The sequence below is a fragment of the Podarcis muralis genome, chromosome 14, assembly GCF_964188315.1.
Source record: "Podarcis muralis chromosome 14, rPodMur119.hap1.1, whole genome shotgun sequence".
Lineage (NCBI taxonomy): Eukaryota > Metazoa > Chordata > Lepidosauria > Squamata > Lacertidae > Podarcis > Podarcis muralis.
In genome coordinates, this window is record NC_135668.1 from 6246992 (window position 1) to 6273521 (window position 26530).

At 47.7% G+C, this 26530-nt stretch overlaps 1 protein-coding gene and 1 long non-coding RNA gene across 3 annotated transcripts in view; both read left to right on the forward strand.

Moving 5' to 3' along the window:
- RFX7 (regulatory factor X7) overlaps positions 1 to 25557 on the forward strand; it is a 48170-nt gene extending 22613 nt beyond the window's left edge. For both annotated transcript variants that reach the window (XM_028707161.2, XM_077919001.1), the window contains exons 3-9: positions 2729 to 2811; positions 3351 to 3473; positions 13134 to 13250; positions 13771 to 13855; positions 15645 to 15852; positions 16422 to 16717; positions 17806 to 25557. In XM_028707161.2, the coding sequence (XP_028562994.2) occupies positions 2729 to 2811; positions 3351 to 3473; positions 13134 to 13250; positions 13771 to 13855; positions 15645 to 15852; positions 16422 to 16717; positions 17806 to 21168 (4275 nt within the window). In that variant the 3' untranslated portion in view covers positions 21169 to 25557. The remainder of the gene's footprint in view (positions 1 to 2728; positions 2812 to 3350; positions 3474 to 13133; positions 13251 to 13770; positions 13856 to 15644; positions 15853 to 16421; positions 16718 to 17805) is intronic.
- Positions 3484 to 10894, forward strand: LOC144325513 (uncharacterized). The gene is made up of 2 exons (XR_013390689.1): positions 3484 to 5082; positions 7270 to 10894. It is a non-coding gene; the product is annotated as an uncharacterized LOC144325513 (long non-coding RNA).
- Positions 25558 to 26530: the final 973 nt, after the last annotated feature.

Here is a 26530-nt window from a genome sequence, read left to right on the forward strand (position 1 = left end):
GAGGTCTTTGGGGGAAGCCATGGCTTTTTTTTAAAAAAAGAAACTTTATTAATTTTCATAATAAATGCAAAATACAAACAGCATCAAACATACTGATACAAAAGTAAAATAAAAAAATAAAAAAATTGGAAGACTAGACTGGATAAGAGAGAAGGGAAGAAAATGGAAAATAATATCCTACATTAGTGTGATGCATCTTTTACAATAACAGTCCAAGGCACCTAAAAAACACTTTATCCTAATCTTCTAAAATATATACTCTCCACAAACCTAATGGGACCATTGTTCAGTCTCTGTGATAAATATCAAATATATAGACTAAATAGTATAAAAATGATCTGATTTAGATTCTCTCCTAGTTACTTTTATTTGATTTGTAAGGTGTTTAGAGAGAGCTAGACTGTGTTTTAATTTGTTGGAAGCTGCCCAGAGTGGCAGGGGTGACCCAGTCAGATGGGCGGCATATAAATAATGTAGTAGTAGTTGTTAAGGAAAATTCTGGGTTGAGAGACTACTCAACAGCCCAGCTCCTTGGGGTACCAGTCCCCCGCGGGTCCATGCGGCCAGTAAACATAGGAAATTCCAGCCAAGCAATTTGGAGCAAAACAGCAGTCAGTAGGCTTAGATCCTTTATTGTTGTTCAACAGCAGCGAGTGAACCCAGAGCATGGGGCGACATTGATTTTTAAAACTTCCCACCACATCCCAGAATACAGTTTGCACAGCATTATTGATACATCATCTTTACATCACTGACGTGTCACCAAAGGGGAGGGGTAGACAGGGGTTACACTAGTTCAACCTTGGCGAACATGTCCAGACAAGTCCTTGGTCCAAGATTAGCATAGGCAAAACATGTCAGGGCAAGACCCAGGTATAAGATTAGCATAGGCAAACACCTCTGAAGTCCCATCACCCAAAGTACAATAGAACTTCCTTTGCATGTCTGGACCCCCATGCAAGACTGGTGATGGGATTAGGTTTTCCTTGGCCAACAATCAGCTCAGTAATTGTCACTTCTGGTTACTTCCTGGAGTCCCTTTTTCAAGGGCAAAATAGCGTTGGAATGGAGGAAACTGGCAAAGGAGTTGATTTTATATTATTTTTAAAGCTAGGTAACTTCCCTGAGCTGTCAAGTTGAAAGGATACTGTAATGGTTCTAGGGGTTGCTCGTGTGTAAGCCTATGCCAACACCTGGCTGGGTTGCCTGAGTGAACCTTTCCTGTCCGGACACTCACCCATGGCTGTCTCAATCGCTGGCAGAATCCGTCAGTGGGCGTTTCTTAAACTTCTTCCAACAAAGAAGTTCTTTGACGCCCAGTCTCCTCCTACTCTCCCTGCGCGGAAGCCTTCTGCGCAAGGAGGGCGTAGGCAGCGGAGGACCCTTCCTCTCCCCGCTGGTCCCCGGCAAGGAGTCATGTGACAGCCTCTCTGATTACCCCATCTGCCCCCCTTCTCCACTGGAGCTGAGCTGATTCCCTTCCCCAGAAGATGGGCTGCCTCTCCCAATCCCGGGACGCTCTCTGGGATCCCTCTGGAGCTTGCTCTCTCCCTCCGGCACTGATGGCAGTTCCCTGACAGATACATTCAGGCATAATATTTGTAACATTTTACAACTTTAAAGATGTGCCCTCCCCCATAATTTCCGTAACATAGTGGTAGTAGTAGTATATCCCAGACTCTACCCAACCAATAATTATCAACCAAGGGAACTGAGCAAGATTTCCATTGACAATCTGTTGACATTCATGCCACCGCTAGTAATAGAAATACCAGTTTCTTATGAGATACTGTGGGATTTGTATTGCTTTTTATCAAAAGCCAAGGTTGGCTTTTGACTGGATCTGGTGTTAGTGATTGATCTATGATTTGAGGGATAATGCTAAAAACCTTTATCCAAACACTATGTAAAACTTCACATTCCCACCACATATGAATATATGTTCCAATAGTATTACTGCCTCACCAGCATAGTGAACAGATGTTTGTATTGATTTCTAAAAGCCATGTCGGAGTCCAATACCACCTAAGTATTGTTTTTAGAGTGGATTCTTGAATCCTAGAAGATAGTAGTTTTCAATGGAGCATTTACTCAAATTTGAACCTACTCATGTTCATCAATCTGACATTTAAGGTCACCATCCCAGGATATCCTAAGTTGCTGGGAGGAGCCAATTGCCTAGCTTATTAGCAACTTGTAAATATTGGATGCCAAGCCTTTAAAATTCAGAGATATTTGAGCAACTAAGGATTCAAAAGTAGAGAAAGTAAACAATTCCCCTTACAAGGTAGAGATATAGCATATGTAGTAATTTGAATTAACTGTGGCACATTTCCAATATTTTCCTTTAGGGTAGACATGGAAGGATGACTATTAGGAATAATATCCTTAATTGTATAAATTGCTGCTGCCTTCCATTCTTTATATTGTACATATTTATCTGTAAGGCAGAATGATGGGTGGTCCAGTACGGGAATTAAAAAGGATGTAGGCAGAGCTAAATGTGAACACCATCTCTTAAAGTGTTTAAAGTGGTATGATAGCGATTTAAATGTATAGTGCAGATGGGGCCTAAAAGATTGAGGACACAAGAAATTTAGAGAAGAGTTCTGTATTGATTGCTGAAATTGAAACCATAGCAGTTTAGCTGTAATTACATTTTGTGCAAAAATATGCACTCACTCTCTTCGCTACTGACTGTGAACTCTGTTAAAAATTCTGTATTTAGCAAGAAGTTGAGAAGTTTACAGATCTACAGAAACTCTACCTCTACCTTCAGCTGCCTTCTGGTCCTAGCAATGGAGAGAAAAGGTATGTGCATGTCAGAATAGTCATATAAGTCACATTTGCTGCCTAATTTCCTGTTGTTTGATGTGACAAACAGATGTTTTGTTGAAAGGCTGCTAAGGAAATTGGAAAGACAAAGAAGTCTGTACCTTGTGGCAGTCTGGCTGTGGCTCTGTCCCACTGCCTAGGACCAGACCTCATCATTGGGGTGGGGTTAGGGTAATAGGCATGATGGAAAAGTGGGGTGGGGGTACTGCCTTTGCTGACCAGCTCCCTCCCCTTGCTGTCTCTGCCATTGTGGGTGGTACCTTTTTGTTCATTAGATATTACCTTGCTCTTCCTTCGATATCTCAAAAGTGCACCTATATTTGAGGTGTTGGGAACAGGCAAAGTTGCAGAAAGCAGTTTGGTTAAGAGTCCAGGTGATCTACTGAAATTGGAACCTCCAGGGAACCCGAGTCTGCCAGTCTGTCCTTTCTCTGGCTTAGGATTCAGTACACACTGGATGGTAATATAGCAATAATAAAAGCCGTCCTAATTGATCCTTTTTTCTCCTGGCTCAGTGATCAGCTGTCTGTGTCATCCAGCCGCGCCCAGCAAATGCACGCCTTCTCCTGGATCCGTAACACCTTAGAGGAGCACCCGGAGACATCCCTCCCCAAGCAGGAGGTGTATGATGAGTACAAGTGAGTGTTTACAAATGTATTGTGGGGAGGTGGGTTTAGTTGTGCATTGGGAGAATATCAAGGAGGAGGGTGGCCTTGATTAAACAGTGAAATACTTACTTGTGCTGCAAAGCAGAACAGCACTGCACAAAGCCGGGGAGGGGGAGCCCTCTTGGATAGTGGAGAGCAGGGGTCGGCAACAGTTTTTGAGGCTGAGCCGGTCCACTCCCTGATAGACCTATCGGTGGGCTGGAGTGTGCGCACCCGCGCCCGCTCATGCGCTCAAGCTATTTCCAGTGCTCTTCCAGGTCGGAAGAGCGTATGCGCATGGGTGCTTCTCTGTCCCGTGTACACTATTTTTGGTGCTCTTACAACCTGGGAGTCATTCCCCATGGCGAGGAAAAAAATGGCGCTGCGAAAAAAGCATGGAATCCCAGCACCGATCCACGGAACCCACTGATGCCACACACTCGCCTAAGCATCAACAGTGATGGGCAGAGCATGGCATGTGTGTGGCAGCAGCACCCCTCCCGGCTGTCTGAGACCACCACTTCACCTTTCTTCATGGGCGGGCCGGCCCTGCTGCTAGGTTCTGTCTCACTAGGAGAGTTGCACGGGCTCAGCCAGACAATGGCAGAATTGCTCGTTCAGCTTTCAGGTTCAGTGTGCTGGCAAACGTAGCCGAGCGTCTCTCCTCCCGTGGCTTTGTAAATTATTAATCCCCGTTGTACGGCCTATAAAAGGTGATCTCTTGACCCACAAAGGCTGCATGGTAGATGGCCGAGGCAACAGCGCTGGGGTGTGTGTGAACCAAAGGGCAACAGTAAAAGCTATTTGAGTGCCGAAATGTACTAGATGGAAGTGGGGTGCTTGTCTGGGCACGGGAAGTGTTTCATGCCCTCTGCTTTATGCATAGCACAGTATTAGCTGGTCGTATTTTCAGAAACATTTGCTGCTTCCCACATAAGGTGCTGGTTGTCACACCCTAAGCTGTGCACAGCACTTCTGCACTTGCTAGTCCGGCATGAAAATCTTCCCCCTTTTAAAGGCAGCCCTGTGGGTTCTGCCATGCCTTTTCCCTTCTGCTTGAAGGCTTTCCCAAGGAAAGCCCCAGAGGGGGTCCCATTACAGGTGTCTCTCAGATGTGGTCCTCAGCAGCTGAGGAAAGCAGCCTCCCCTGGAAAGGTCACATCCGGGCTGTGTGGGCAGGCGATGATGGGCGCTGCAGTATCCTGCCTCCACTGTTAACTTGAACTGCTGCTCCTGCCTGTTTCCTGCTCCACTTCCAAAGAGAAGGGAGGACTTTTGGGGACAAGTTATAGCTTAGTAGTAGAGTGCGGGCTTTGCAGGTGGAATGACCCAAGGAACTTGTTTGGCTCGGGATGATGGGAGCTGGAGTTCTGCAGCATGTTGGACCACAGGTTCGCCATCCTTGGTTTAAAAGGTGCATACTGCTTTTCCAGAAAGCAGTCTAAAGCACTTTGCAGCTGATCGACTCAACACAGATGGCCCTCATTTTGATCCTGTGCCTGATCCCCTGGTTTTTTTTTTGGGGGGGGGGGGTTGGTTGCTTAGCACTGGAGGGGCTGTAGCTGAATGAATGACAGAGCACATGCTTTGTGTGCTGAAGGTTGTAAGTTTGTTTTTTTGTTTTTTTATAAATTTTTTATTGCGTTTCTTTCCATAATTTTATAGGTTACAAACAAATAACATAACTGCAAGAAACAAATTTTCCCTTTTTTTGACAACAAAAACAAACAAAAACAACTTGGACTTCCCCACCCCTTCCGATTCTGCGTTATTTACATTAACAATGTCAGCATTTTGTTACCTTATTTCATGCCTTATTGTAACTTTCCAATGTTATGTACCCAAATTCGATATATTGTATCTCATATTCGATGCCTTTAAAATAAACATAACATGTTCGATTCAAATTGTCTCCTTTTCTCTTTTATCACTTATTTTACAATTTACTTAATCATAATTGCAGAAGCATAACTTTTCCTAATCATGCACTATCTTAAGATTCATACAGCTTGTAGTATTTTTGCAAATAGTCTTTAAATTTTTTCCAGTCCTCCTCAATTGTTTCTTTATCCAAATCTCGGATTCTGCCGGTCAGTTCAGCTAATTCCATGTAGTCCATCAACTGCGTCTGCCATTCTTCCAGCGTGGGTAAATCTTGTGTCTTCCAGTTCTTTGCAATGAGAATTCTTGCTGCTGTAGTAGCATACATAAACAACGTTCTGTCTTTCTTTAGCACTTTCTGGTCCACCATGCCCAGCAGGAAGGCCTCTGGTTTCTTAGGGAAGGTATACCTAAATACCTTTTTCAATTCATTATAAATCATTTCCCAGAAAGCCTTCACTTTTGGGCAGGTCCACCAGAGATGATAAAATGTACCTTCTGCCTCCTTACATTTCCAACATTTATTGTCAGACAGGTGATGTATCTTAGCTAACTTGACTGGGGTCATGTACCACCGGTATATCATTTTCATAATGTTTTCCTTCAAGGCACTGCATGCCGTGAATTTCATTCCGGTGTTCCATAACCTCTCCCAGTCTTCAAACATAATATTATGTCCAACATCCTGTGCCCATTTTATCATAGCAGATTTAACCAACTCGTCCTGTGTGTTCCACATAAGCAGCAAGTTATACATTCTAGACAAAATCTTGGTCTTTGGTTCTAGCAATTCTGTCTCTAGTTTCGATTTCTCCTCCTGGAAACCAACTTTTTTATCCATTTTAAAAACCTCTTGCATTTGAGCATAATGTAACCAATCTCGCACCTTGTTTTTTAGTTTATCCTGGCTCTGCAACTTCCAACTGTCTCCAATTTTTTCAATTAATTCCCAATATTTCGGCCAATAAGCCTCCATATTGGGTCTTTTTCCAGCCTTGGCCTCCACCGGTGACACCCACCTCGGTGTTTTACTCTCTAATAAGTCTTTGTATTTCGTCCAGACTGCAAAAATTGCTTTTCTGACAATATGGCTTTTAAACAATTTGTGAACTTTAACCTTGTCATACCATAGGTATGCGTGCCAACCAAAAGCATTATCAAAACCTTCCAGATCTAGGACATCAGTGTTTTCTAGCAAAAACCAATCTTTCAGCCAGCAGAAGGCTGCAGCTTCATAATACAATCTCATGTCCGGCAGGGCAAACCCCCCTCTTTCTTTTGAATCTGTTAATATTTTATACTTTATTCGGGGCTTTTTGCCCTGCCAGACAAACCTAGATATATCCTTCTGCCATTTTCCAAAACATTCCACTCTGTCCACGATCTGTAGGGTTTGAAACAAAAATAACATTTTCGGCAACACATTCATTTTTATTGCTGCAATCCTTCCCAACAAGGAAAGTTTCAATCTTGACCAAATTTCTAAATCCTTTTTAACTTCCGACCAACATTTTTCATAGTTGTCCTTAAATAAATTCAAATTTTTGGAAGACAAATAGATCCCTAGGTATTTCACTTTTTTTACCACATTCAGTTCTGTTTCTCTCTGAAACCCCTCTGTTTCTGTAAGTGTCAAATTCTTGGTCAAAACCTTGGTTTTTTGCTTGTTCAACTTAAATCCCGCCACCCGACCAAACTCAGATATAAGTTCAAGAGCTCTTTTTGTACTGGATTCTGGCTCCTGCAGTGTCAAAACTAGATCATCTGCAAAGGCTTTCAATTTGTATTGTTTCACTCCGACCTCTATCCCTTGTACCAACCGGTCCTTCCTTATCATATTCAATAGCACCTCCAGGACTGAAATGAATAAAAGAGGGGATAGAGGGCACCCTTGTCGTGTCTGAAGGTTGTAAGTTTGGTTCCCGGCACTCCCAGTTACCAGTGCTGGGAAATACCCTTTTCTGCCTTGGTAGGCAGCTCTCTGTGGCCTAGTCAGAGCATACCACTGACCAGGACTTTTGGGAGTTAATAGCTGGACAGTACCATGTTAGCTAGGGACGCGGGTGGCGCTGTGGGTAAAACCTCAGTGCCTAGGACTTGCCGATCGCATGGTCGGCGGTTCGAATCCCCGCGGCGGGGTGAGCTCCCGTCTTTCGGTCCCAGCTCCCGCCCACCTAGCAGTTCGAAAGCACCCTTAAGTGGAAGTAGATAAATAGGTACCGCTTTATAGCAGGAAGGTAAACGGCGTTTCCGTGTGCTGCGCTGGTGCTGGCTCGCCAGAGCAGCTTCGTCACGCTGGCCACGTGACCCGGAAGTGTCTCCGGACAGCGCTGGCCCCCAGACTCTTAAGTGAGATGGGCGCACAACCCTAGAGTCGGACACAACTGGCCCGTATGGGCAGGGGTACCTTTACCTTTACCTTTTACCATGTTAGCTGGGATGCGGGTGGCACTGTGGGTTAAACCACAGAGCCTAGGACTTGCCAATCAGAAGGTCGGCAGTTCAGATCCCCACGACAGGGTGAGCTCCCGTTGTTCGATCCCAGCTCCTGCCCACCTAGCAGTTCGAAAGCACGTCAAAGTGCAAGTAGATAAATAGGTACCCCTCCGGCAGGAAGGTAAATGCCGTTTCCGTGCGTTGCTCTGGTTCGCCAGAAGGGGCTTAGTCATGCTGGCCACATGACCCGGAAGCTGTACTCCGGCTCCCTCGGCCAATAAAGCGAGATGAGCGCCGCAACCCCAGAGTCGGCCACGACTGGACCTAATGGTCAGGGGTCTCTTTACCTTTACCATGTTAGCTACTCTGGGTTAGATAGGCCAGTGATTCAGGGACAGGCCAAAGCTATATGGATGGATCAATCTATTGTCTTAGTATATAAAGTGCACTAGCAGTCTAAGACAATACCCAGTTAAATCTGGGCAGCATAGTTTCCTCTTTCTAAAAAAGGCTGTGTGTGAATGAGGGGGAGAACAGGCTTGTCCTTTTTTTTTTTTTTGCTTGGCTTTAGCCAATTCCAGTCCTTCTTAATGCAGGAGCAGGAAGCTTCCTACCTGCGGGTCTTATGTACAGGTATTACAAAAGACTGACTAGAGTCTTTGGAATATGTACTGGCCAGGAATCAGATATCACACGGGAAATGTTGAATTGTTTGTTCATCTGAAAACTTTTGTAGGCTGTCGGAGGTGCACCGTTTGGAAAACTTGTTTTGCTTTCTTGTCCAAACGTGGTGCAACATTTGTGAAAATTATACTTATAAAATATGAAAGCGGGTGGGATCAGACCTATTACTTAGGGACACTTATCCATTATATGCAAGCCTCTTTGAGATGAACAGAGCCTCTCCAAACTGAGGCAATGGGCTGTGAAATTGCAAATGCAATTCAGTGTAAACAGGTGTAAAGTGATGCACATTGGTCATTGGGGGGGGATCTTCGTTTCACAGTTATGCTGCTGGGGTCACTGGTGGTGACTGACTAGGAACAAGGGGTTGTAGGTGATAGTTTGATGAAGGTGTCAGCCCAGTGTTCAGCAGCTGTGAAAAAGTTGATCCAGGAAGGGAATAGACTTCCAGGACTTCTGGGGAGGAAGATGGCAGACTAGGCATCTCTTGCAAGATAATTATGTGGTGATTAAAGATAGCCAAGCCATAAGTCTTGGTTGTCACACTCTCTCTGGGAAGACAGAGAGAACGGAAAATAACATCTGATTCTCTGAAAAAGCAGCTTTCCATGCTGGGAGACTGAGAAGTTTTGAGGGACCCAACAGGGGTGAGTAACCTAGACCAGAGGAACTGCTCAAACACCTCATAGTAGTCCTGAGAGTGAGTCCTTAGGGCGTAAGGCCAGCAAAACCGCCATTTATTTTAATTACTTTTGAGACTGTTAGAAATTATATCTGAAGTGATGGTTGAAATTTGAGTCTGGAATGTGAACTGATTCCTGGCTTAAGAAGAGACAATCATTAAATAGCTGGATGCAAAACAGAAAGCATGTTTTAATTCTTTGTGTCTAAGAAAGATTCTAAATGGTTAAGGGGTGTTCCAACTGTTAGAACTCTTTATTTTATTTTGTTTTATTTTTAACCTTTTGTCCCTCTGGTGAAAGTGCTGGCTGCAAAAGTTAAACTAGTTTATCTATGCCACTGTGGGAAAAGAATGTGGTCTGGAGACAAGGAAACTAAGATCTTAAGGTGGAGAGTGAATTGTTAATAAAACTAAGAACACTCAGTATGGCAGAAACACTGTTGGGCACCCCATTGACTGCTAGCATCGTGCAGCAACTACTATATGAGCAATTAAAAGAAATCAGGGCTGAGATGGATGACATGGTGAATGAAAATGGAACAGGTAAATATGTGGCTAAAGAAGACACAGAACCTTTGATTAATAATACTAATAAAGGACTGTCAGAACAGGAGCGTGGAATGGTAGAGCTGAAGGCAGTAGATGATGAAATGGAAAGGACCTTCACACAGGTGACTGGAGCAGTGAAATAGTCATGTGGTGGAGTTACAATGTTGGAGGAGTGGAAAGAAACCATGGATGGAGAGATTAAGAAATATTCTGAACTGGCAGAGAAAACAGCTGAGAGGAAAAGGATTTTGTGTACAATTTGGAGTGAATTTAGAGGAAAATGCTACCAAGTCTCTAGTGACTTTCCTGGGAAAAGAATGGAAGAAGATTTTTTTTTTCTAAACTAGGTTGGAAATCACAGCCAACAGAAAATGGAACCAGAAGATGTGGAACTAGGTGTGAATTAATGAATCTACAATTAGTAAATAACCATGGATTACTCTTTTAATATATGGCCACAGTGGGGAGTCTCCTGTGTCAATAAAGGAAGTGGATTAATAGTTTCTCAACATGGAGTAATTGTTGTTGAAGTTCCTGGAGGCAAAGTCGTAATGCTGGATTGGAGGAAGACTATTGTTGACGTTTATCTATAATAATATTAATTGGAGAAACCCTCAGACTTTTTGTGTGGAAGGAAAAATGAGTGAACTTGAGATGTCTGAGTCTGAAGACTGGGAAAATACTGGCTAGCAGGAAGAGGAACAGCTGGATATCATCCTGGAGTGAATACTCCGAATAATCTTTATACATATAACTGACAGATGGAGAATCAGAAGCCTCTATTCCTTTCTTTTATTTTTTCACTCTTTTCTTATCTTTATCTCCCTGTTCCTTTTTCTTCTTCTTCTTTTCTTCCCTTGCTTATGTTTATTTGTGTCTCCTACTCTGGTTCACTGAGGAGATTGTACGCAAGTGAAGGTGAGGACTGGCCGGTGAAGGACCCTGTGTGAGAGGCAGGGAAGGGAAGATCTCCCAGAGTGGGAGGCTGAGAGAAGACCTTCCCAGGTGAGAGCTGGGAAGGTCCACCCCCTTCTGTGTGAGACAAGAATTGAGCTCTACCTCTGAGAGAGAGCTTTGTATTTCCTTTGGGTTTTTTGCTTTTTGCTTTTTAAAATTTTAGATTAGTTTGCTTTTTATTTCATTGTATGATGAAAACGTTTCCACAAAAATTTATGTGGAGGGGGGAAAAAACTGCCAGTATCGTTATGCCGTTATACATATATGTGGTTGAGACCATACTGGAATGCTGTGTACTCTTCTGGTTGCCTCACCTCTGAAAGGATATTGCAGAGCTGAAAAAGGTTCAGAAAATGGCAACTAAAATAATTAAGGGGTTGGGGCAACTCCCTTGCAATGAATGGTGGCAACATTTGGGGGTTTTTAAATTTTGAGAAATGGTGACTAAGGAGAAACATGAGGTGAATAAATGATGTGCAGAGAATGGATACGCCTCTCTCATAATATTAAAGGTCGGGAACATCCAATGAAGCTGAATGTTAGGGCAGACAAAAGGAAATACCGTATTTTTCGCTTTATAAGATGCACCAGACCACAAGATGCACCTAGTTTTTGGAGGAGGAAAACAAGAAAAAAAATATTCTGAATCTCAGAAGCCAGAACAGCAAGAGGGATCGCTGCGCAGTGAAAGCAGCAATCCCTCTTGCTGTTCTGGCTTCTGGGATAGCTGCACAGCCTGCATTCGCCCCATAAGACGCACACACATTTCCCCTTACTTTTTAGGAGGGAAAAAGTGAGTCTTATAGAGCAAAAAATACGGTATTTATTCACATAGTTTAACTATGGTATGCAATCCTATGAGATGTAGCGATGGCCACCAACTTGGCTGGTTTTTTAAAAAGGATTAGACAAATCCATGGAGGGTAAGGCTATTAACCGCTACGGCCCTAATGGCTGCGCTCTACCTCAACGTGCCTTTGAAAACAAGCTGGTGATCGCAGACAAGGAGAGCCTTCTTGCTGTGTTCAGGACTGCAGCATAGTGCATCATAGCGGACATGCGGTTGAGTACTGCGGGAATGGAATGTGGGGCCAAATGGACCCTTTGGCCTGAGCCGGCTTAAGTTGTCACTAGACAATCTCATGGGGAAATTATCCTGGGGATGGGATGGGATCAAACTGTAGCTCGATTCATGTGGTCCATTAAAAACGGTTGGAGCTGGTAGCCAGGAGGCAGAGTTGGGCAACCAGGTGGCTAGACCCAACCAAGTAGGCATGCGGGGGGAGACAGGGCAAGGCAGCAGCCTCTGTGATTGACGGGGACCCCTGCAGTTAAGGCCCCTGTGGGGCTGTCCTGAGAGTGAGCCGCCTGGTTTTTCCAGGGCTGCTGACCCTGTTTCTTTGGTACTCCACGAAAAGGCCAAAGCACTAGGCATGTGGATGCGGCCTTAAGTGCTGCTTTGCTGACCTAGATAATTTAATACTAATTATTTATTATTTCTACTTCACCCATCTGGCTGGGTTTCCCCAGCCACTCTGGGCGGCTCTCAACAGATAAAAACAAGATAAAACTTCAAACATTAAAAACTTCCCTAAGCTGCCTTCAGATGTCTTCTAAAAGTTGGATAGCTGTTTATTTCCTTGACATCTGATGGGAGGGTGTTCCACAAGGCGGGTGCCACTACCGAGAAGGCCCTCTGCCTGGTTCCCTGTAACCTCACTTCTCGCAGTGAGGGAACTGCCAGAAGGCCCTCGGAGCTGGATCTCAGTGTCCGGGCTGGATGATGGGGGTGGAGATGCACCTTCAGGTATACTGGGCCGAGGTCGTTTAGGGCTTTAAAGGTCAGCACCAACACTTGGAATTGTTCTCGGAAACATACTGGGAGCCAATGTAGGTCTTTCAAGACCGGTGTTATGTGGTCTCGGCGGCCACTCCCAGTCACCAGTTTAGCTGCCGCATTCTGGATTAATTGCACTTGCTGAGTCACCTTCAAAGGTAGCCCCACGTAGAGCGCATTGCAGTAGTCCAAGCGGGAGATAACTAGAGCATACACCACTCTGGTGAGACAGTCCATGGCCAGGTAGGGTCTCATCCTGCGTACCAGATGGAGCTGGTAGACAGCTGCCCTGGATACAGAATTGACCTGCGCCTCCATGGACAGCTGTGAGTCCAAAATGACTCCCAGTCTGCGCACCTGCTCCTTCAGGGGCACAGTTACCCCATTCAAGACCAGGGAATCCCCCACACCAACCCGCTCCCTGTCCCCCAAAAACAGTACTTCTGTCTTGTCAGGATTCAACCTCAATCTGTTAGCCGTCATCCATCCTTGAACCGCCTCCAGGCACTCACACAGGACCTTAACCACCTTCACTGGTTCTGATTTAAAAGAGAGATAGAGCTGGGTATCAGCCTTGCCCCAGTCCTGCTCTCATTCATTTCTACTTGCTTCCCTTTTGTTTCAGGAGCTATTGTGACAATCTTGGATACCATCCGTTAAGTGCTGCTGACTTTGGGAAGATCATGAAGAATGTCTTCCCCAACATGAAGGCTCGCCGTCTAGGCACAAGAGGAAAATCAAAATATCCTTTGTGGAAATGTTTTTGAAACCATTTCACTTAACTTTCCTGGAAATCAAAGGATGGCATGCCCTGGACCTGTTCCTCCTCTTCACTGCTGCAGCCTGGTTGCTCACCTGTCCTTCACTCTTGCAAGGAGGCAACAGTGGCAGGGAGGAGCAGGAGAAAGAAGGCCCGCCATTTGCTCATTGACATTGTCTGGCAAGAGCAAGCAGACAATGGCAGTGGTGAGGCAAAGGTAGCTTTGGCCATGAGCAGGGGGAGCACAGGGGGGCAGTTTGCCTCACTAGAAGAGTGGGGGTCCATTGAAGGCCTGGAAGGAAACAATAGAAAGACAGAGCTCCTCTCTTAACCCTTGATCATTTTTGGATCACGCCTGCATTTCTGCCCTTAAATTCAGAAAGGACGTTCTGTTGACCAATCAGCTTTGTATCTATGCTAGGTCTGTGTAAGAAAGTTAATTTAATGCAAAGGGAAATACTGCAATTTTACAATTATTTACACCTTAATTTTTAAAAATCACGTATTGCTATAGTGGACTTCGGAAGAAAGCTTTTGTGCAGATGCCGACACTCCCCAACCTTGACTTCCACAAAACTGCCGATGGGGTAAAGTAGACACCTGAGCTGTTGGGCAGAACGATTAAGACCTTTTAGGTAGAACAAAAGGGCTTTAAGGAAAGCTGACAGCTTAGCACTGCAGAATTAAAGATCACTGGGTTTGCTTTGCAGAAGTTGGAATGTTTAAAACTAAGGGATTTCATTATGTAGTAAATGGGAAGGAGGCACAACCTTTTAAAACACAAGGTAAACCATAAGGTCAAAGACTCCTCTGACACTTGTGGTTGTTACATTTCACGTACACATTGGGTGGGAAGAGAACAGCTCCTCTGCTTTCAGAAATATACTGCATGTCACTTTGGAAATGTTGGGGCCAGGTGCCTGCCACAAGACTCAAAGAGCATTTTTTCACCATACAGTGGTGCCTCGCAAGACGAAATTAATTCGTTCCGCAAGTTTTTTCTTCTTGCGAGTTTTTTGTCTTGCGAAGCACGGTTTCCCATAGGAATGCATTGAAAATCAATTAATGCGTTCCTAGGGAAACCGACTTCAGACCAGGTCCGGGGACAGTCTGTCCCCCGACCTCTTCTGAAGGCTGGGGGGGGGACAAGGGCTTTTCTTCCCACCCCCAGCATTTTAAAAAACCCCGGGACAGCGGAGGACTTCTCCGCTGTCCAGGGCGATCTTAAAATGCTGGCGGGCGGCATTTTAAAATCGCCCGGGACAGCGGAGGACTTCTCCGCTGTCCGGGGCGATTTAAAAGCCCCTGGGAAGGCAGGCAGGGGAGAGCAAAGCCTTTTGTCCCCCGCCCGCCTTCAGAAGAGGTCCTGGACCTCTTCTGAAGGCCGGCGGGGGGCGAAAGTCTTTGCTCCCCCCCGCCTGCCTTCAAAAGCCGTCCGGGATAGCGGAGAAACGAAGGCTGGCGGCGGGAGGAGGTCTCTCCGCCCGCCGCCAGCCTTCGGAGGAGGTCCGAGGACAGTGGGGAAGACGCGCTGCGCTTCCCCGCTGTCCCGGAGATTTCCCTATGGGCTTTCGTCTTGCGAAGGAAGCCCATAGGGAAATTCGTTTTGCGAAGCGCCTCCGCGACGGAAAACCCTTTCGTCTAGCGGGTTTTCCGTCTTGCGAGGCGTTCGTCTTGCGGGGCACCACTGTATATTTTTGCATCTGTCCAAATGCAGATGTGTCCATCTCATGTCTGCAAGCAGTAGTGTGGGAAATGGCATTAAAAGAGGGGGCAGATTTTATCCATAACTTTTTTTTTGGGGGGGAGAGCATCTTTGGGGGCCCTCCAGATGTTGCCACACTCCCGACTCCCATCACCACCACCCGTAACCATTGACCATGTTGCCTGATGGGGACTGATTGGGACTAACAACATCTGGAAGTTCCCCGCAGGCATTCCATAAGGACTTTCTTGAAAGGAGCAAACCTGATTTCAGTTTCCTTTTGTTAAAATGGTTACTGAAGCTTGGAGCTATGTTTTATACCAGGTGTAGGAAATTTTGCAGAGCCACCATGACAGTGTCTGAAATAATTTTAAAAGGCTAAGTCAGAGTGGAAAATCCACTTCAGGTCCTTCAAGAACCCCAACATAATGCCAGCATTCTTTTACTTAACTTGCTGTGTTATGGAAGGGACACCATGGAGCTTGTGGCAAAAATAGAGAGTCCTTTTCAATGGAAGCAAAGCATCAACAAACCCTCACTCAGGCCTTCCTTAGGCAGCAGCTCAGTACTAGCCCCAATCTCCATGGCTAGATTGAAATGCTGTGTACTTTTCACGTACTATAGCGAAGCTGTTGCTGTTGCTCAGGTTCTCCTTTTTGTTTTTGTTTCAGCTGGAAGGGGCAGAGTCCTCTGGGCACCTGCAGAGTGCCGACGAAGAGGTGGTGTCAGCTGCCTGCCAGCTGGTCTGCCAGTGGGCCCAGAAAGTGCTGAGCCAGCCCTTTGATTCCGTCTTGGATCTGGCCCGCTACCTGGTCAAAAGCCACTACATAGGCACTAAATCAATGGCAGCTTTAACTGTGATGGCTGGTGCCCCGGCAGGTGAGGAGGTTTGGCTCAGTGCACCACTTGATGTGCTGTTCCTGGGAGGAGAAAAAATGTTGGCGTTTCCCATGTTATAAGGGTTGGAGGGTTCATATTCCCCTGCTATAAATATGAGCGTGGTGGGCCTGTCAGCATCCCCCCTGAGCCAGTGCCACCAACTGGACTCATCCACTTCAGCCTCGACTGGGCTAAGCGAGATGGGTAACACTTCCAGAGACCACCTTCTAGACAGGAACAGGTCAAAGTGCTGTGGACTCACAGCTTAGAGTTGTGAGCACCGGATTCACTTCCACAAGAAGACAGTCGTCACACAGCAGAGTATAGCAGAGCATAAACGACTTGGAGAGACTTGCGTCCGAAGAGCTCGGCCGAGGATTGTGTGGGCCGTCGTTTCCCATGCTGGTGCCCCCCTGCCATTTGGGACTACAACTCCCATCAGCCACACAGCATCGTATGACTGAGCTGGCTGGGGCTGATGGGAGTTCTGGTCCAACACAGCAGGAAGGCTGGTGTAGGTGCTCAAATGGCAGGCCTGCCTTACCCGCCCTCCTCCTCATCTTTTCCAGGAATCAAAGGGATCCCCCAGCCTTCGGCTTTTGTCCCAACCGCGGAGAGCAATTCCTTCCAGCCCCAGGTGAAGACTCTGCCCTCCCCAGTTGATGCAAAGCAGCAGCTGCAGCGGAAGATCCAGAAGAAGCAGCAGGAACAGAAGCTGCAGTCGCCTTTGCCAGGAGAGTCCCCGGCCAAGAAGGTGGAGGGCACCACCAGCAATGGGGTCACCAGCCTTTCCAATGGGAGCCCAGCCATCTTGTCTCCTCAGCCCATTGGCATTGTCGTGGCTGCTGTTCCCAGCCCTATAACGGTAAGCTGTTGGCGTGGATGTTGGTAGACACAGTGGGCCCTAAACCTTTTGCTGACCTCCCCATGGGCTTCCAGGTGGGTAGTAAATTGGGGTGGGGTTATCTTGGGAACTGCGTATGATGATTAGTAGAGGAAGACAGATGAATTCAAAGTTATTTTCTCTGGAGATTTATTTGGGGGGGGGAATACATGGAAGGAATTGAACTGATTTGTAGCAGGGGTTTTTTGGAAATTAAATGGGGTTAAACAAATGGAAGCGAAAGTGATTTGGGGTGATCCAAGGGTGGGGTGCAGATTTATTGTAGAACTTTTCTGGTGTGATTTGGATCAGGAAATTATCTGGCTTGGCCTTCTGTGACATTTAAAATCTTAAGTGTGAATCTATAAATAATAAACTAGCATTTACAGATTTTATGCAGGTTTGCGCCTGTGGCCCTGTGCTTTCATGTACCTTGCAAGATCCCTGACAATTGGGAAATGCAGCTATGCTCTCATTTCTTGTTCCTTGGTGAGGTCACCCGACGGTCGGGGTGGGGGGAGAACAGGAAGCCTGGGGGGGGTGGAGAGGGAGGGAAGAGGAGAGGAGTCTCCCTTGCTGAAAAAGTGGATTAAGGCAGGTACAGAGGTAGGGAAAAGGTGCAGCTGAGAATCAACATGTGGCAGCCACAGGGAGGCACATGGAAGTTTGACGGTGGCAAGGAAGAGATCCTTGGCGATTTTGTGAGGGTTGTGGACTGTCAGTGCAGCAGAGTGGACGAAAGATGAGTGTCAGTGGAGAGCCCACTCCAGGAGTTTGGACAATAGTTGGTGGGGCAGGAGGTGTTGAGGAAGCCTTTTTTTGAGAATGGGGAAGAGACAGATGTGTTTGGAAGCTGCAGGAGTTGATTGTTGATCGACATGAGTGGGTTAGAGAGTAAAAAAACATAGGGCATGGGAGATTGTAGGGTGGGGGGCTGTGTCAAACAGGAAGTAGTGGAAGTGGGCAGGAAGGAGACTTGCCTTCTGTAGACCAAATTCAATCTGTTTAGTTTTGCTGGGTGACTGGTTTTATAAGAGGAGTAACTGGAACCTCATTTCCCTCCCCAACAGGTGCCGAGGACCCGGCAGTTGGTGACGTCGCCTAGTCCTGTGGGTTCAGCCGATGGCAAAGTTCTCCCGCTCAACGTCCAAGTGGTCACCCAGCATATGCAGTCGGTCAAGCAGTCACCAAAGACCCCCCAGAATGTTCCCGCCAGCCCTGTGGGTGATCGTTCTGCCAGGCACCGCTACCCTCAGATCCTGCCCAAGCCTGCCAACACCAGTGCCCTCACCATCCGATCCCCAACGACAGTGCTGTTCACAAGCAGCCCCATCAAGACCGTTGTCCCGGCTCAGCACATGAACGTGGTGAAAATGACCACCATCTCCCTCGCTCCGAGCAGTAGCAGCGCCGGCAGCACGCCGGTCAAGCACACGCCTTCAGTTGTCAGCGGTTCCGGAGCAGCCGATGAGCTGAGGACTGTCCCCCAGATTCAGAATGGGTCCGTCGTTTCGCTTCAGTCTCCAGGGCCCAAAGCTGGTGGCAGCGGAGGAGCAGCAGCAGGAGGCTTGGCTCCCTCTGCGTCTTCAGTTGAGGTCAAAATGGAGCCAGAGGCAGCTCTGGAGGAAGCAGTGCTGCGGTGCCAAGAGAACTCAGACGCCTCTAAAGTTGCAAAGGTGGCTCCGAGCACCTCAGTTGGGCAGCAGAGGAAAGGTGAAGCAGAACTGTGGAAAGGTCAAGCCGAGGAGGTCCGCGGAGAAGGGAAATGTGTCCAGGGCTGTGACCAGAGAGCCGAGGAAGCAGGAAGGAAAAGCCTTGCTCAGCCCACTGAATCCCGCCCCGTTCCCACATTGGAGATCAGTCCTGGCACAATCACTCCCTCGATTGCTATGCAGACCTTCTCTGGCACCAGCATCCCTGTGCCTCCCAGTGGTGACAAAGTGTGTGCTAAAAGCCCAAGGAAGCGGCTGCCATCTGCCTTTACAGACTCCCAAGGCCCCCCAGTCAAGAAGCTCTCTGTGGGGCAGGTCTCTGCAGCCAGCACAGAAGCCCCAAAAGCGGGAGGTGTGAAGAAAGTGCAGCAGAGAGTGGTGGCTGTGGCCAAGAGCGAAGGGGCTGCAGCACTTGTGCAGGTGCCTGGCAAGGTGACCATCAAAGTCCATTCTGCGGTGCCCAGCAGCTTAGTGACCTCTTGCCCCCTGGACGCCGACCTTGTTCTTGACTCCAGCGATCCCACATTAGGGCAGCAGCTGGCAGACTCCTCTTCAGACATCAAAGTGAAGTTGGAAGGGAACGTGTTTGTCTTAGAAAGCAGTTCTCAGCCCAGTGACGGCTTTAGCCCCAACATATGGCAGCATCTTGCAAAGAGCTCCGACTTTGCCCCCCTGAACTGCGAGCAGCAGCCGCTGCAGGAGGACGTCGGTGTTATGGCTCTTGCGGAACACGCTGGCGGCTCGGAGGCCTTGCCGAAGTCTGTCTGGGAGCCAGTGCACTTCGAAGGGCTCCAGCAGGCAGCTGCCTACGGCCAGCAGGTGCAGAGCCAGGGGCCAGAGCCCTCTCTGGAGCAGCAGCTGCAAGCGCAGGCGCCAAGCCAGTTAGCTTTGCAGCCAGAGCTCAAGGAGTTTGAGGATGCCGCCTCGCAGTCCAACGAGAACTTCTTCTCCTTTGACGACGACCTGACCCAGGACAGCATCGTGGAGGAGCTGGTGCTCATGGAGGAGCAGATGTCCATGAACAGCTCTCACCTGTACGGGAGCTCCCTGGGCATGGCCCTCCAGAGCCAGGGGGCGGCCCAGGGGGCACCCCTGTCCTCTCACGCGAGCAGCGCCCACTTCTACCACCCGATCCACAACAGCGGCACCCCTGTCCACACCCCAACTCCCACGCCCACCCCGACACCTACTCCCACGCCCACTCCGACGTCCGAACTCATTGCGGGATCGCAGGGCGTGTCGCGAGAGAGCCCCTGCTCCAGGATGGCGCAGACAACGCCCGTCGACAGTGCCCTGGGGAGCAGCCGGCACACGCCCATCGGCACGCCCCATTCCAACTGCAGCAGCAGCGTCCCGCCGAGCCCCGTGGAATGCAGGAACCCCTTTGCCTTCACGCCCATCAGCTCCAGCATGGCCTACCATGACGCTAGCATCGTCTCCAGCAGCCCCGTCAAGCCCATGCAGCGGCCCATGGCCACGCACCCCGACAAAACCAAGCTGGAGTGGATGAACGCCGGGTACAGCGGAGTGAGCAACCCGCCCGTCTCCAGCCATGGGATCCTCCCGAGCTACCAGGAGCTGGTGGAAGACCGCTTCAGGAAGCCCCACGCCTTTGCCGTCCCCGGCCAGTCCTACCAGTCTCAGCCGCGGCACCACGACGCCCATTTTGGCCGCGTGACTCCCGTCTCTCCCATCAGCAGCGCCGGCAGCAAGCAGGAGGGCTTCGCTGTGCCTGCGCCCCTCGACGGCAAAGGGGCGGGTTCCTCCCACAACAGCAGCTTCAGGTGCCGGAGCGTCAGCCCTGCCGTCCACCGCCAGCGCAATCTCAGTGGGAACACCGCTTGCCCTGCTGGCAATGTGCTGCGCTCCAGCACGACGACGGCCGCGACCGCAGCGCCCTTCGGCAGCCCCGTCACTCCGGAAGTCCACAACACGTTCAGCGCCGTCCACGCGGACGCGAGTGCCAGCAGCCTTGCGCAGAGAAGCCAGTCAGTCCCCTTGACCGTCATGATGCAGACTGCTTTCCCGCCTCCTCAGAAGCAGGCGAATTCCAAGAAGATAACAAATGTCTTGCTGAACAAGCTCGATTCGGATAACGATGACGCGGTGAGGGGCCTGGGGATCAACAACATGCCCTCCAACTACACAGCCAGGATGAACCTGACCCAGATTTTAGAAACTTCCTCTTCCACGTTTCCGAGTGCCAACGGCCAGAACGTGCTCAGCCCCAGCCCTTCGGTTTTCGAATTCCAAACACCAAGTTACCTCACGAAGAGCAGCAGCGCCGATCACATCCCTTTCGCTCCCGGAGATAGCCAAGCACAATCAGAGCCTCTGGAGGAGGAGGAGGAGCAGCAGCAGCAACAGCTGGATTTCAGCAGCACCGTGAAAGACTTCCTGGGTGAGGGCAGCCTCCAGAGCAGCCAGCAGCTGGCCAACCAGGTGGCTTCTGATCTCAGCAACGTGGCCTCCGTCTTCTCCAATGACATCAGGTTGGCTTCTGAGCTCTCGGGCAGCATTAACGATTTGAACACGCTGGACGCAAACCTGCTCTTTGACCCAGCTCACCAGCAGGGCCAGGACGATGAAGCAACACTGGAAGAATTAAAGAACGACCCCTTGTTCCAGCAGATCTGCAACGAGTCCATTAACTCAATGACTTCGGCAGGTTTCGACTGGATGGAGAGCAAGGACCATCCTGCTGTTGAAATGTTGGGTTGAATCTTTTTTTAAAAAAAAAGAAAGATTAAAAAATTAAATAAATATATGTAATATGATGTATGTAGCACACTGTATCTAAAAGACAGACAGACACTTTGTATTTGTCTTAATGGAAGTGCCTCCCTGCAGCAGAAACATTGACTATGACTTAATTGTGGCATTTTTACAAAACGGGGGGGAAAAACCCCAACAACAACCAACACCTTTTGCTCCACCAGCTGCTCTATTCTTCAGCAGGGAATATTCAGTCTTACCCATTTTAAAGACTTTTCTGAAGGATACAGCCTGATCCAGAGCCAGTATTAGATTTTAAAAAATTTTACTTACCGAACAGCACTTTTTTGCTGTTGCAAAAGAAAAAAGTGGCCGGGGAGGTTCCGAGAGTGTAGTGAGTCTAAATTGCTAAGGAAAGGGGCTCACCAGTTCCCCAAGCAGTGTTACCTGGCTGCTCCTCCCTCTCTGATCGTTTCAGTCAGTGCCGCCCTGAGTCCCTTGCTGGGCTGCTGTTCCCTGGGTTACCAAGCAAGCTGCTCTGGAAGGAGTGGAGGCCACGCAGCAACCGTGTTCCTCGGATGGAGAGGGCTACGTGCACTTGGGTGTGGACACGGGGCCCTTGCACATGCTAGCGCATCCCTTGCGCTGGAGGGGCTGCACACATCTGTGAGGAGCGAGCCTGTAGAGGAAACAGGGGAAGCGGCCCAGGAGGCAAGAGTTCCCTGTGTATATCAGCACAGGTTGCTTGATTGGGTGATGGACTTTAAATGGCTGCTTCCCAAAGATTCTGGGCTCACTATCGCCTCCTCTGTTTCATTGCTGTTAGAGAACCACAGAGGTGGGGGTCCCAGCTGTGGATAATGGCGGAGGAAGACTTGGGTAAAAACTGACCATACAGCTTAGAAGGTGGATGGTGTGAGAGCGCTATACTTAGACACCAATACAACTTAAAATGACAATAAAGGGCTAAAAGGGGGAGCGACAGATAGGAACTATCAAGGAATGAGAAAGAAGCACTAAAATTTTATTGGAAAGTGTGTGGGGGTGTGTGTGTGCTTAGCCTTCTTTAGTTGCTTGAAAATCTCAGCTTAAAAATCTTATCTGTTTTTATTGGTTTTAATATCCTTGAGAGGAAATGTAATTCTGAGCCTTGAGACTTCATAAGACTTCATTCCGTTCTGTTTCCTATTTATTTATCAGAATTTGAGCAACCTGAAGTTAAGGTGGAAATGGCCCCCAACCCATCCCTTCTCACTTGTAAACAACATTTGGGGTGCAGAAAAACAGTTGCCTCTTGACTGACGTGCAGCCCCTCTGCTCTTTCCTGAGAAGCTGATAGAAAGAACAATTTCCATAGAGCCATAAGTGCTACTAGATGCCATGGGGTACAGACATGCCATGGGATGTATTTCAGAAGCTACCCTACACAAACCCAATGGAAATGGTTGGGGAAAGATGCATAGGTTTGTTGGTGCCCCATTTCCACCTGTTGCAAGCGGATGCGCCCAGCAGGAGCTGCCCAGGGAGCGTGGCCATTGCCTTTCAAAGGGCTGTGAAGAGAGAACAGTCAGCCATTAGCCAGCTGGGGCCTTACTCAGGCAGAAGGATCTGTGCCAGAGCTGTGACTTCACCTGGGAAACCTTTTGCCAGATCCATTGTCCAAGGCTGCGGGAAGCTGTTCCCTGGGTGCCTGTGCTGTGTTTGCCTCCTCTTGTAACGTGGGCTGGTCATTTTGCACCTGCCAAAACCCAAGTAAGGTGTCAGGGCCAGAATAGTTCTGGGAAGGAGAGAGAGAGAGAGAGGCGCTGTTGCAAATGGCTGCCCATGAGACAAAGCAAGCAAAAAAAAGCACCAGCCAGTCATGGCAGGCTTTTGAGACTACCAGCCGGCCAGACGTAGATTGTGCCCTGATTGTTGGCACATGTAGGGCAGTTCCAGAGGAAAAGGTTTCAGGGCAGCAGTTCTGGTTAATGTGCTGATGAGGAGGAAGTTTCCCCAGTGTTGTTGTGCCTCTGCATTCAAGGTGGTGGAATCCAGGCCCCGTGACAATACTTCATTTCAGGCCCCACAGGGGTTGCCAGCCTCTTACTCCATGCATGTGAGCCATAGCCGGCACCAGTGGGTTGGGGGGCAAGGATCAAGGAGCAAGGGCCATGGGGAGTTTCCTGGCTGCTTGTGTGTTCTTGGAGTTAGGGCAGCAGTGTATAGAAAAGTTGACTTTGGAGGCGAGGGCAAAGCAGCAACTACTTATCTGGGTACCCCAGAGGATTCCACAGCACATGCACCCAGTATATTGTGATTTTTTAAAAAGAGAGAAATCCGATTTCTGCATGGTTTTTGGTTGTAATTTTTAAGATTTGTGTGTGCACACGTGTTTTTCATTAAATAAAAAAATCTGGAAGTACAAAGAATCAAGCCAAACAATAGATTTTCCCTTTCCATCTAGGTTTTGTCCTGGGTGGCAGGACAGCTGTGCGTGTTTGTGTGTGTGTTCTCACATCACAGGCCCTTAAAGGAGGCATGCTGGCGTATATTTTGAGCACTCCTTGGCAGAGAGGGATGCCTCCTTCACCCCTGCCCAGGCATTAATGCTGTGCAGATGGAGGTTTCCATTGGGTTCTCTGCCCCCCTCCAAGAACGGCACTCTTGGTTTGTCCCTAAGGTGATGGTAGTGAAGGTGCAGCAACCTGGGGGTGGTACATGTGCTGCTCACCTTCATCATCCGCCTGATGCTCCTGATTGGCCAGCAGGGAGCTCTTGCCCACATCCAGATCAATTGGGAGTTTTTGACCGGTGACCCACCTTTAACCCAAAATGTGTTGGATGCATTGTAGATACAGGTTTGAGCATGGACTGTAATGTAGATACAAGCTACAGATGGCTGAATTGAAATCAATTTTAAATGTGAGACATTCAAACTTATCATGTGACCACTATCATTATGTCTCTCCGCCCCACCCCAAATAAATAAAAGAAAGACCTTAATTTTGAAACGCCACTGGTAAATCGGACTGAAGCGATAATTCTGGGAATTCTGCGATATTGAATGGAAGTTAGGTTTGCAAGGAGGGACTGGAGAACCAAAACTTTTTCACACACACTTCATGGTGCTAGACCCAAAACGGGGTTTTGTGTATTGTTGGCCTGTGCTTGTTTTGCGGTTTCCTCCGTGTGTTTGGGGTTGTCATGGGCAGCTTGCTGGACCCCTCCCTCTTCCTGGTGCTTGCAACCCCTTCGCTCTCTGCCTGCAGACAAGTCCCTGCTTCACACCAAAGCGTGCCATCTCCGGGGGAGGCAGAGGCCCCCTTCTGCCAGATAAGACCCCTGCGTAACAATGATAATTTTAGTTGTTCAGAGGGTTGCTCTCCTTGGCTAAAGGCGAATGAACTTGCACCCCCATGTACAGTATTGCCAAGAATATATTTTGGATTTGGCTGGCCAGCCTGTTGGACTGTGTGGGGTTCAGCTATTGCACTAAGGCTTCTGTTGAACTGTGGCAGGCACATTCCTTAGGATAAATGCAACAAATTTGACAGCCCACGGATTATAAAAAAAGAGAGAAAAACAATGACTACAGAAAACTTTTTTAATGTGTTTCATTATTAAAAGGCAAAATGTCATGCAAATGACAGGTAACTTGTCTTATGTAGCAATGTGCATTGATCTCAATGAGATGTTTCTATTTCTTATTCTCTTACGTGAGAATCTTACAGCAGGAAGAAAAAAAAAGAACTGTTTTGTTTGCCTCACCATGTTAATACATGACCACCAGATGTGCATGCGTGTTCTCTTGACTTACCTTGTACAGTGCTAGGTAGACTCTTGTAACCCACCTCTTTTTCATTATTATTATTTTTGCGCTGTATTAGATCTGGGTCTGTGCTAACCAGACAAGCATAGCTGAATCACCAGTTAGTTACATTTTTTTTTTTTTTACGTTTACTAATTCTGCTTAGTTATTGTTAAATACGTTACTTTCTCATTATCTTTATTGCTCTGGTGTTGGGGGGGAATCCTTTTGGCATAATTTTTTTCATGAGAATTCATGAAGTAAAGAATTTGCAAATAATTGCAATAAGCACTGACTTTTGAACTGAAAAAGAAGGAAATTGTTTCTTGGGCAGTGCAGCATCTGAAGTTTATATAAAGTCTTGTACTATACTTTTGTGCTTTCTATAAGGAAAGAAGAAAAAAACCACCCTCTCTACCTTTTCATCTAGTGCACAGATTCTTCTCTCTCTCTCTCCCCCACCCCCGGTGTTTTGTTGTCTGTTGTACCTGCTGAAATGACAGTAGTTGGATATTGCAGTAGCATTTCAGTTGATTTTTTATTGAAAGTGCTCAAAATTTGTTTTTTTTTAATGTTTTCAGAAACAATAAAACATTTTATATTAAGCCGGACTTGAGGAGCAATTTATTACATGGACACGGGTGTTAAGAAACGCTGCAGGGTGTGTGTGTGTCTCTCTGTAATGTGTGTGGGAAAGGGTGTATGCAAGACCTGTACAAGCCCCATGGAAACAAGCATTAAATGTGATAAACAAGAATGGTTCACATTGACAGGTTGCTTTGGAGCACTCAAACTGCCTTGCCTATGATTCACAACAAATGAAGCTGCTTTAGACCCGGTCAGACCACTGATTGATCTAGCTCAGTGTTGTCTACACCTGATGGGCAGTAGCTTTCCAGGGTTTTGGATGGAAGTCTCTCCCAACCCCACCTAGAGATGCCAGGGATTGATCTTGAGACCTTCTGCATGCAAATTACGGTATATGCTCAGCTACAGAGCTGTGGCAATTCCAAAAATATGGTTATTAATTGGGGGAGGGGCATGGGCTGTCCCAAGACTAGAAAACTGACTAGAAAACCCACTTTACAAAATCACATCTCAATATCTTCCTCAGCTGGTGGGACAATTAACGGGGACTGCCCAACATGATAGACCAAGCAGTGCTAGATTACCAAATAGGCAGGGCCTATGGGCATAGCTATCAACGTTTCCCCCTTTTTAAGGGAAATTCCCTTATTCCAAATAGGATTCCTCGCAAGAAAAGGGAAAAGTTGACAGCTATGCCTATGGGCCCCACTTCTTTTCGGAGCTCCACGACAACTGATCAAAATAATACAGATTTGATATTGAAAGAAAATTACAAAAATGTATTGGGAGATCATTTATAAGGCCCCCCTCCACCCAGATTTCAGCTGCCATGGTGCCTCCACGGGATTTAATCTGGCACTTGGACCAGGAAACCAAATTCTGAAGCCAACCAAGAAGCTCACTGAGTGACCTTGGGATCAGTCACTCTCAATCTAACATACCTCACAGGCTTGAGATAACACCACTGTGGAGGCAGAGCCATATCTGCCT